At 38.4% G+C, this 12475-nt stretch overlaps 1 protein-coding gene across 1 annotated transcript in view; it reads left to right on the plus strand.

Annotated features, from left to right (window-relative positions):
• Nucleotides 1-12475, plus strand: part of pcdh15b (protocadherin-related 15b) — a 642771-nt gene that overhangs the window by 507149 nt on the left and 123147 nt on the right. Inside the window, exon 24 of the mRNA XM_060841768.1 lies at nt 10042-10151. Coding sequence (XP_060697751.1) covers nt 10042-10151 — 110 coding nt within the window. The remainder of the gene's footprint in view (nt 1-10041; nt 10152-12475) is intronic.

Genomic DNA, 12475 nt, shown 5'->3' on the forward strand with positions numbered 1-12475 from the left:
CAATAAATCTTCTTATTACAATGTATGCACAAAAAATCTAACATCGGCATTAGATCACCTTTTAGCCTTGTATCTGTCATGAACTATTCAATAAGATATATTGAGGCTGAAGGCTAGCCCTGCGTGTTTTCACTAAAGGATACAAAATATGCCACGGTTACAATTTTTGCAAAAAGCCTCTGCACAAATCCTGCCAGTGATCCTCCTCCTATCATCCTCCAAAGGTGACAATAAACATACCACTATCATTGGTTGTTAAGCTGGTATTAATTGCTGACACAAAGAGGAGTCTGTTGCCGATTCACAACATCTTTCTGTGTCCCCCATCAGCAACTCAGAATTAAATTTATACATATTAGCAAGCCATTTGCAAATTATTTTCTTTCACATTCGACTGAGACATTCTGATCTCAATCTCCCTCTGTGCAGTATCTTTTGCATTTGTCCACAATCAGTGAGAAACAATGGAAATCTGGTCCATTTAATTATTTCAAAGTTAAATGCCGCATTATGCTAGATCCCACCGCAAAAGAATTGAAAAAGAAACATGGATGTGGAAAGCACAGTTCAGTTTTAAGTAATTAGAAATAAAAATGTTGCTGCAAAGCACCACTCTAAAACATCAAATAATGACTTGGATCCTACTATACGGAACATTTCAGGCCTAACATTTAGTTGAAGCCAATGTGAACTTGTATCCATACAAGAAACAGCATTCTTTATTTTATTTTTCACAAGAGGAAAGATGAAGAGGCACAGAATTCAATCAGAAAAATGAGATTTCATCAACAATAACTTGAAACTGATGCAGGGGATTGAGGAAATTTAGATGTAATAATGTTTAATCATAATACTAGTGGAACAATTATTTACAATCTTCCTGCGAATAGAAATGACAATTGAGATCTTCTGCTGAACCATTCCAGGAAATTCCATGCCGCATTATCTCTATGTTGTGTCCTTGTTCTTTCCTCTTGCAATTTTCATGGTCTCATGATGTCTTCGGATAGCAATGGGAATTTTCTTCTCCGTTGCTGGAAATTGTACTTTCTTCATGCCAAGCATTTATTTTTCATTCACAAGCCCTAATTATTTCCAAAGGATAATTTGAAGATTTTCAAGGTTTGACTGTTGCTCCTGTATCTCAAAATGCTTTTCAAACACCTTTCTCACACTCTTACTTTGGAAGAGTTCATGAAAAGGCTTATTATCTCTTCAGTAATCTTTTGATCTCATGTTGTCGACTTTTCACTTGCATTGTCTCCATTACAGTTTTCTCTTATCTCCCTGCTGTATTTTTATTCCTAAGGGCTGTGCTCCTCTGAACTTTCTGCTCTTCTACTGTATTGAAATTAGGATTCATCTTAGCTCCTTCTTGAGCATGTTCATTCCCAGGACCTTTGAACAGTGGAGCTACTGTTTGCTATTTTATTTTCTTTCTCCTATAATTTACAGGCATTAAGATGAAAGTTTGATGTCACCAGTCATTGTTCCTTGATTTGTCTTACCTTTTTGACTTTCCAATATTGTTGCAGAAGGTAATTTAAGAAGGCAAATGGATTATATATTATCCTTCATTGCTGGAGATAGAATTTAAAAACAGGGAGATTATGTTGCAGGTGTATAGTGTACTGGTGAGGCTACATCTGGAATACTGTGGACAGTTTTAGTCTCCTTACTTGAGAAAGAATCGACTGGCACTGATGGGAGTCCAACGGATGTTCATTATGTTGATTCCAGAGTTGAGAGGGTGGGCTTAAGAGGAGATATTGAGTGGACAGGGACTATACTCATTGGAATTTAGAAGATTTAGGGAAATCTTATAGAAATATAGCAAATTATGAACAAAATAGAAAAGATAGAAGCAGGAGGTTGTTTCCATTGATGGGTAAAACTGCGGAGCATAGCCTCAAAATAAGGGGAAGCTATATTAGTGCAAATTGTTGCTTCTGATACGGAATTCAATATTTAACTGCATGACAATATGGAATATTAAGCTGCCCTTGAGTTGAGGAGGAATTTCTTCTCCCAAATGGTTGTGAATCTGTGGAATTCCCTACTGAGTGAAGCAGTTAAGGCTACTTCATTGAATGTTTTTCAGGTAAAGATAGATAGATACATTTTTGAACATTAAAGAGTTTAAGGATTATGGTGAGTAGCTGGATAATTGGAGCTGAGTCCACAAAACAAGCAGACATGATCTTTTCGAAAGGCAAATCAGGCTCAAGATGGCCTACTCTTGCTCCTATTTTTTATGTTCTTTAATTTTAAATGGTGCAAAATGCTGAGAGATCTTTAACTCAGATTCTAAATTTAAAAGAATAGATGTTCCAGAAAGGACACAATGGGTTGAATGGTCTCCTTCAGTTCTGTAGCCATTCTGTGATACAGTTTCTTAACTCCGTACAGTCAAGCGCATAACATTTAAAAAGCTTTGGTATATTTTGCTAAGTTAAAATGCGATATTATGCATGTTGTTTCTGATACAGAATTCAATATTTAGTTGAATGTGAATATGGAATGTTAACTTGCTCTTGTGTTTTTGAGATTTTCCAGTTGTGCGTCTGGACATTTATGAAACATGCAGAACTGGTTTATGTATCTACATCCTGTTCAAGTGTGTGCACATGAACAGCTTATAATATTGATAGCGTCAACTGCTTTCTGATAGACATCTCAGGTGGTTAGAGGAAGCATAGTAAGAGTAAGGAATTAGGCAGGACAAAAGCAAAATTGCAGAGCAGGATTTTGAGGAGGTCTTTGAGGTAAGTATGAGAAATACAATTCCAGCATCTGGGGAGATAGTAGCTGGTAAATTTGAAACTAAAGGAGAGGACAGGGGAAATTAGATGTATGTGAACGAAGGAGAGGTTGAATATTGACATATACATGTGTTTAACCTGACATAGCTTGGTTTTATGATAATAAATAGCGTATTTTTTTTCATTCAACGTATCTTGCAATCCAAGTGGAGAAGCAATCCGAACTAAGAAATTGATACAGTACTGGGGAGTGTCACTGTGCAGATTTAAATCAACCAGTTTTTTTTTCAGATGGTGAAGTATCAAGTAACATATTTAATGATCAATTTTGTGCTTGTGATTGATTAGGTCCTTCCTGCCAAAATCTTAACATTCTTTTGAAGATCTTTGCACTCCCCAAGCAAAATATCAACATATTCCTGCCTCTAGCAGGGATGTGAATTTGCAATCTGTTTAGAATGGAAACTGTTATGTTATGATTAGTATATCAGTATACATTTAAGAGACATGCTCAAGATAACTTCACTGAATCATAGTGATCTGAGGGTGTAAAGGTCTCATATACCATCTTAACTGGGATTACTTAAAACACGACATGCTACTGAAAGCTTGCTGCTCTTCTTAATGGAGTAACAGTGTTAGCCCAGGCATTTAGATGTTCTGACGAGTTTAATGTCTATGTGCGATAGTTAGTCATAAAAACATCTGTTGAATTCTTGAACAGCACAACCCCCAAGCTCAATATCTTTTTAGATTACTTAGATTAGATTAGATTACTTACAGTGTGGAAACAGGCCCTTCGGCCCAACAAGTCCACACCGACCCGCCGAAGCGCAACCCACCCATACCCCTATATTTACCCCTTACCTAACGCTACGGGCAATTTAGCATGGCCAGTTCACCTGACCCACACATCTTTGGAGTGTGGGAGGAAACCGGAGCACCCGGAGGAATCCCACTCAGACACGGGGAGAACGTGCGAACTCCACACAGTCAGTCGCCTGAGTCGGGAATTGAACCCGGGTCTCTGGCGCTGTGAGGCAGCAGTGCTAACCACTGTGCCACCGTGCTGCCCACGTGATACATGAGAAAGCATATGCATTGCCTCATCAGGTAAAATATCCTGCTGAAGGCAGATTCCTATCAGAATCAACTGTGTAACCACAGACTTGCAACATTGAATGTCAGCTCTGGCAGTAGAGTATTCTGGCTTAATGATGAGGTGGCCAGGAAATCAACTTGACTGGTGGGATGAGATTTGCGAAAGTAGAAAAATTAGGGTCAAATCATCGGCCATTTTTTGACTTTTTTTCTTCTTCAAGCTGTACTGCATGAAATTCACGGCTCTTACAGTCCTTCGGACATTCCAGTGTAAACTTTATCCCAACATGCTCCTGCTCAAGGGCACTAATAGGCAAGTGTCTGGGAATAATCCATCATAGATATGAAATCCTACTAGCTGTTATGGTGGAATTTCAACCCATGTCCCTACAGATTTTGAATTGTCAGTCCACTGACATTGCCAGTATGTCACTGTTTACCAACAAGGCAGGTCTCTGGGAGCAGAGACCTAGTGCAATGATTTTGTGCACCAATTGCTTTATTCAGGTGAAGGAAACTGAGCACTGCAGGCACGATGAAGATCCATCCTCAAATATTTAGGAGATCGAGCCACTCAAATGCACGCATATGTAAGCTGAGTTGAAACTCTACATTGCACTGAATGAATGGCACAAAACAATTCACAGATTCTCAGTATTTGCCCTGCTTGAAATGAAATGTCCCTACCAGTAACATATAACCTATTGATCTGATAGCTATAACAGCGGAATACAACAGGGATGCAGAAGGAAGCAATCTCCTTCCAACAGGATTTATCAGCTAAAGAAATTGCCTTTCTTAGAAGATGGCAAATGAGAATAACATTTTTCTGTGCTTTATGCATTGAATCACAAAAGTTTTGATGAGCTTGATTAGGCAGAAGTACAATATGATATGGAGTTCTGAGAATCCTGCCAAAGATAGGATATCTAAACCACAGAATGAATCATACCTGGAAGTAGGTAGTGTAGTGAGTAAGAAAATATTGAAAAATTGAATACCTTCAATGAAGCAGAGATTGTTGAGAACTTCTGAATGATGAAATGTGCTAAAACGATAACGTAGTGAAAGGTTTACTCCGCCCATTATCAAAGTGTTAAATGGCATCGCTTGCATAAAATGGGAATATGGTAATACTGTATTGCATGAAAGAATGCTTAGAACATGCAGGCCTAGAAATCTGCTGAAGCTGCACCTTTTTTTAAGGCATAAAATTGACATTAAATAGTCTATTATAGTGAATGGCACATGTGCTACAAGTGAACTGACAGCTGATGAGCAAAGACTTCAATACCGCTGTTCAGGGCCACATGTGAAACAGGTGTATACAAATACTTGGCCAAGCACTTGATCCAAACTGTTTGTAGAAATTGGATGGCCTAAACACAGCTAACTCAACACCTTTTTATTTTCACGTGTACATGCAATCCAACGAGAGTTAAGGTATTTGAACATACACATTAGCAGCTGAAGATGGCTGTTGCATAAGGTAATGGTTCGGAAAAAGGTAAATGTTCATACTACATTGGCTCCACTCATTCTCCTAATGTCACACACTGCCTGTACATGGAGCAAAGAGGGCATTCAATAAAGCATTGGTTAATTATTTGGATAAAAAGCACATGCAAAGGTATGGGAAAAAGAAAACAGGAAATTGTCACTTGGTAATGATGATCATGTAATAACCTGATATAGGCATGATGGGTCAATGGGGTCCTTCTGCATGTCATACTTCTGTGATTCTAGCTTTCAGAAGGAGCAGATGTACCTACCAGATCCCTACGGTCCTTGTAGCTATGCCTGACAAAATGTGGTTGCGTTTATTGCTATCATGCAATAAACCTTCTTGTTGCCTAAGAAAGGGTACTTTAGCAGGTACTCCACGGTAGTGTATCCTGTTTCTTGAATCACTAGATAGACCCATGACAAAGCAAGGTTAAAGGAGGATTGATGACAGTGAATTAGCTCAAATCACCTCCACCTAGTATCATATCTTGGTAGTATTATTCATGTGCAGTTAAATACTTTTAGAAAAGGTAGAAACATGCACTTTCTATGCGGTTTTATTTCAACCAATCACACACCATAAAACCAAACTATCTCCTGTTGACTCTCCACCTATGTACTTTTGAATATTATTTTGCAAATCCAAAAATGAAATTGATCCTTTTTTTTTAAAACAGCTCATTAGGGCACAGTAGCTAAACGGAAACTAAGGGATCAAATCAAAATATTGTTCATGAAGCTTATAATACCCCAGTGGTGTCTATCTTTTATGGAAAACTATACTATTGAATGCAACTAATTAATTAGTTCACAGCAATTGATTGCCTTTTTTTCTTTAAGTTATTGGTATTTAGCATCCTATTAACAGAATTAGATACTAGTAGTAGAAATGACAAATACCACAAGGTTCCAGCAGTGGGCATCGGTAAAATGTGGTATTTTCCCATTATTTGGTCCCTTGCATCCGGTCACCACTTGACAAGATCATGGCTGATCTGATTGTCACCTCAATTCCACGTTCCTGCTTCACCCCAATATCTTTTGACTTCCCTGTCAGTCAAACATAATAGTCAATCACATTACTGTAGATCGAGATAGTCATATATAAAAACCATATCAAGTTATTTCCAAACATGCGGTGAACCAGATGGGTCATGACCCAACTTAACCAATGATAGTTAAATGTGGCCAATTCTTACCTTGAAATGTCCTGCATGTGGATCAAGGATGTGCTGTGAGGTTTGTTAGGGGCTGGCATTTTTTGGATGTCAATGTTTGTGGATGTGGGGGCATGTAGAAAGTGCCAATGGAACATGATCTAAAATGTTGGTATCTAATGTCCAATGAGGAGAAAATTTGGAGCAAATGGATACTGAATTCACCAGGTACTCACTCTGGTTTCTACATCTAACTTTCTTGATGTCTAGCGTGTTCAGTGAGTTTGGTACGATAAAAAGCTAATTGGTGAATATTAGTGAGGCGACAAGGGTTTAACAAGGAATAATCCCCCTTCATTGTCAATTCATCACTTCTTCACAAGAATCTCAGCACACTACCTAGCAGAAGCATAAAAGATGGCACTAGACCTCCCAGTGTTGGAATTCTCAAACGATCCTGCTACACATTTTGCCAGAGCTCAGACTGCTCCCATAAGATTCCATGCATATTTACTATTAGTGAAGGCAATTCTCTACTTTATCCATTGAAATTAAATTCCACTGACTACCCTGCTGTAAGTGGAATCAATATACCCAAAGAATAGCCCAGGATTCTGGATTACTAATCCAGTGACATTACCAGTACTCCACTCTCTCCCGCACAATGGTGCAAGTGATTTTAAAGGGAAAGACTACATTGTAGAAACAAGATTTCATGATTTTTATTTGTAGAATTCACTGTCTATGGTCACACACCAGCTAGAAGATGGTAAATTACACTTGCAATATGATGATTGTGCAATCAAAGCATTTTATGTCCTGAGGAAACATGCAATTGTAGCAAAGGCATTTCCTTGTTCCACCTATTTGTCTCTGGGAGAAAAGAATGAAACATTTTAGCTCTTTTTGAAAGTGGAGACTCAGTGACCTCCCAAAGGAACAGTAAATAGCAAATTGAAAGATGTTGCAAATATCTCAAGCTCCTCATAACTGTTATGCAGACCTTCCCTCTATCATAAGGTCAGAACTAGGGATGGCTGGCGATGATTGCACAATATTCAGCACCATTTGCAACTCCTCAGGTATTGAAGCAGTCCATGTCAAATGCAACAATACCTGGACAATTTCCAGACTTGAGCTGACAAATTGCAAGCACCATTCACACCACACAAATGCCAGTCAGTGATCATCTCCAATAAGAGACAATCTAACCATCACCCCTTGACATTCAATTGTATTACCAACTCTGAATCCCCCACTATCAACATCCTTGGGGTTATCATTGACCAGAAACTCAACTGGACTCACCACATAAACACAGTGGCTACAAAAGCAGGTCAGAAGCTTGGAATAATATGCTGAGTAACTCACCTCCTGGCTGTCCGAAGCCTGTCCACCATCTACAAGGCACAAGTCAGGAGTGTGATGAAATGCTCACCACTTGCCTGGGTGAGTTGCAGCCCCTGCAACACTCAAGAAGCTTAACATCATCCAGGACAAAGCAGCCCACTTGATTGGCAACATATCCACAAGCATTCACTCCATCCCCAACCGACACTCAGTAGCCGCAGTGTGCACTATATAGAAAACGCTTGGCAGAAATTCACTAAAGATCCTCAGACAACACCGTCCAAAGCTATGATCACTTCCATCGAGGACAAGGGCAGCAGATATATGGCAAGTTCCCATACAAGCCTCACACCATCCTGACTTGCAATATATCACCGTTCCTTCATTGGTGTGAGTCAAAACCATGGAATTCCCTCCCTAAAGGCATTGTGGGTCAGCCTACAGCACATGGACTGTAGCAGTTGAAAAAGGCAGTTCACTATCACCTTCTAAAAGGGCAACTAGGGACAGACAATAAGTGCTAACTAGCCAGCGATACCCACATATCAAGAGTGAATTTAAAAAACATTATCATGGTCTCCTTCACAGCCACTGGCAAATGTAGTTGTTTGATGTTCTGAAGTTTCAGTTAATACTTCATTGGGTCTTTGATTTTACTGAGGTTATTAATTGCAGATTACTAAAATATTGCACCTCACCTCCAACTTTTGCCATATTCAAATCAAGTGCCGACTGTTGGACCCATATCTCAGAGCAATTAGTTTGTGCAGAGGTTGTGTAGTCAGCAAAATTACTTCAGTACCTTTCACACTAATCCAAGTAGACATCTGCAAGTTGAAACAACTATAGAAACATCAACCATATGTAGAATTGTAGCAACAATTAAAAGTAATCAACCTTCAACTCTCCTGTAGTAATGGGATCATTCCTCTCAATAATGTCAGAGGGTCACCAGTGTAAGGTTAAAACAGAGATCTGTCTGGAATGTGGAACTCTTAATTTGTATCAATTAGTGTTGCATGCTGATATATGGAATAACATTTCTGCATTGCATATGTCAATGGATATTCACTGTACATTTGCTAATTCCTGCACCAAATTAGTGTCAGCTTTATTCACTCCCTGATGTTGCTTTGAGTCCTAATAGTCTTGGAAACAAATGGTCTCTTCCATGATTTTGCAATGCTTTCATTTTTGGAAAGGTTCTTCTCCTGCTTCTCCTCCTCTCTTCTCTTACTGTTTTCTCTCCTTCATTGCTTCTTCTTTCTTCTACCATTTCACTTGGGTGCACCACAATCCTAGTTGCTTACCCATCTCCACCTTCGTGTCGGTCCAGTAAATTGTGCCTTTGGTCTACTGATGTTCATATGTTCCAGAGCTTTCCTCTAGTTCGCTAGGTATACATGAATGTTGTCATTATTCGTAACACATTCTTCAATGATGTTATCTGCAAACATCACTGACCTTAGTTGTAATGACTTGAGACAACTTTATCATGACAGTCAGTTCTTTGAGATTAAAATTTTCATTAAATTTAGGCAGACATACATATTCACGCAATTGTCCAAGTTTAATTCCAAGGAGTAAGGTATCTTTAGATGAAAAATTGATTTATCTGATTTCTGTGCAGCAGTCATCTCTGACTCAATGCAATGGATTGGAGAAAAATGTATAGGGTAGATTTCCACTTTTGCTGATGGTTGAAAAGCAGCAAAAGTGAATCTGATTCCATTATACACCTAGCCCCATTTTCCAAAATCAGATACAAATTATTACAGACACATGTTCCTTTAAACGTTTCCCCAGCTTATTCCACCACAGTGGAAACAACCTATTAACTTAAAGGTACAAAGAATCCACTTGTCTAATGTATTGTTTCTCCATTATTTCTCCAGCTACCTACCAGCCTGTAGCGATGAGAAAGGTTTCACTTTATCAACCAATTTGATGTGAATTTGTCCTTTTAGAGTTCAAACTGATTTAAGATCAATAAGTGTGCAATCTATCAACCAGTTGAGTCAAAAATGGGCGCACTCAGTTCGCACATTGCTGCACATTTCTAATATCTAATAATAAATTATAGACTTTAGTTATAATTTTCTTTGTATGATTTTCATTGATTTGTGCCACTTTGCTCAAATTAGAACATTTTTCTTGTCTTTCAGGCCTCCACCTGTAAGTGAAAGTGCTCCAATAGGAACTGTAGTTGTCACTGTAACTGCAGCTGCTATCAATCAAACAATAGTGTATTCAATTATAGCAGGAAATGATGCTGGTAAGAACATTTTTGAGATGAATGATTTTATGTAGCATGTGATTTTAAAGATCAGCTTGTCAGTCTCGCTCATCTTTGTGAGACTGCATCTCATGACAAGCCACGTAATAGTTAACTTGATAAACCCACATTTATATACATATTTTATGTACATATATATTTTTTCTGTACATAGTTGAAAAAAAACATGTTGAAAGATAGTAAATCACATTAACACATATTTATTTTAATCATTTCTTAAGCACATTGCTTCCATAGATGTTTGCATGGTATATATTGTACAGCCTAATCTGCTTTAGTATATACCAGTAGTTTACATGTTATCTGCATAATTGCTACCATAACATAAGCTTCTTCCACTTTCTGCTGCTTCTATTTTAATGCATTCATGGGGTATGGGCATTAACGCAATGTTACCCCTTATTAACCATAATTAATTATCATTGAAAAAGGTAAGCTGTTTTATTGAAGTATTTCAGTCCATGTAATGTGCAGATCAACCACTAGTGCTTTTAGGGAGGGAATTACAAAAGACTTACGCTCAGCAACAGTGACAAATGTATTTCCAGTTCAGGATGATATACAACTTGAAGGGGAACATGCAATTGGTAATGTTCTCAAGCACCTGCTGCCCTTGACCTTTTGGGAGGTAGAGTTCAAAGGTTTGGAAGGTGAGCATTGTTACAATGCATCTTAAAGATGGCATACACTGTGTTCTGCTGGTTGAGGGAGTAACTGTTTAAAGTGATTGATGGTGTGTCAGTCAAACAGGCGGCTTTGTCCTGGATCAATTTAAATTACACAAGTGTTGTTGGAGTTGCACCTTCCAAGCAACGGAAGAATATTCCATCACAGTCCTGGCCTGTACTTTGTGGACAGAGCACAAGCTTCGGTTTGCAGGGTGACAGATACTGTAGAATTCCTGACATCTGATTGCTGTTGTAGTCACAATAATTATGTGGCTAGGCTCGTAAAGTCTCTGGTGTTTGGTGATCCCAGACTATTGCTGGAAGGGGATTCATTGATGGCAGTACAATTGAATGTAATGGAAAATAGTTAGATTCATTCTTATTGGAGATGACCATTACTTCACAACATAATTCTAAGAATCAGTACACCCCAAAATCCAATCCAGCACGCTAGAACAGAAGATGCAGTTATATAAATTGCCTCTGGTCTGTCTCATAACAAATTCACTTTAGTTTGGTTATTCACAGCCATGGATTCTGACTCAGAGACAATGAACAATCAGAGGCGACATCTAAAAAAGCAGGCCACTGAAATGCCCTAAAGATCCAATTTTTGTTTTAATTTATTTCAAATGCTAAATCGTAAACATGCCTTCACGTGGTTATATATACATAGTTAATGATGCTACACGGTCTGCTCCTAGATTTTAAAGGAGTCATATTAATAATGTATTATGTTTGCTTTTGTGCTGTATCACTTCTATTATAGACAATGAATGGCCCTACTTTTCCAATTCAAAGTTATCTTTCACATATATGCATCAATGTTTAATTCATTATCACACTAATGTGCTATCCAGCTGCACAAAGACACAGGAAACAAATTAACCAAAACAACTTTAATAATATATAGGTTATATAAATCTGATCTGTGAGTCAGTAGCACTGAATTTTGGATGAAACTGCCCCTTGCATCAGACTGGATGGTGAACATTGACATCTATCACAATGTTGTTCTGCTGATATTTTTCTGTGATGATTTTTCCCACCAATAACTGTAGATGCCTTAGAATGTAAGTAATCCCTACACATGCTAATTGCAGGCAGTAAGAAGGAGAGAGTTTCCCTGTAACCATGTTACAGAAAGAAATAGGGGCCTCACCATCCTTATCCATAGCTCCGGTCTATAAGATGTATATAAAAGCCTATGTTGCCACGACAACCTGAAAATTTGGGGTGCCAATTGGCTTGATGGTTAATGTGGAGCAGATAGGTGACTTCAGCTAATATGAATCGGATGGATGAGGTTTGCTTTCACTTCCAGCTGGTATGGAACCTGTCCCCTTGCTCTACCTATAATGCTGTCAGTTGGACCTGCCTTTCTGCAGACAAATCAAAAGAAGTCAATTTCAAAGTTGGAAAATAAGACAAAGGATGTGGCATCTTCTTTAACTGAAATACCAAAATCAATTTTTGCTCATTCTCACCTTTCTCCGGGTCATTGATAACCATTGCTGGCTCAACTTCATGAACAGGAAAACCTAGTTACCTTAATCTGCCTACACCTACAATGCATTTTTATTCAACAGAGAAGTGTGGATTGAAAGCAATCTTAAACCGAATTGATTGCAAATG

This window comes from Hemiscyllium ocellatum, chromosome 22 (genome assembly GCF_020745735.1).
Source record: "Hemiscyllium ocellatum isolate sHemOce1 chromosome 22, sHemOce1.pat.X.cur, whole genome shotgun sequence".
Taxonomy (NCBI): Eukaryota; Metazoa; Chordata; class Chondrichthyes; order Orectolobiformes; family Hemiscylliidae; genus Hemiscyllium; species Hemiscyllium ocellatum.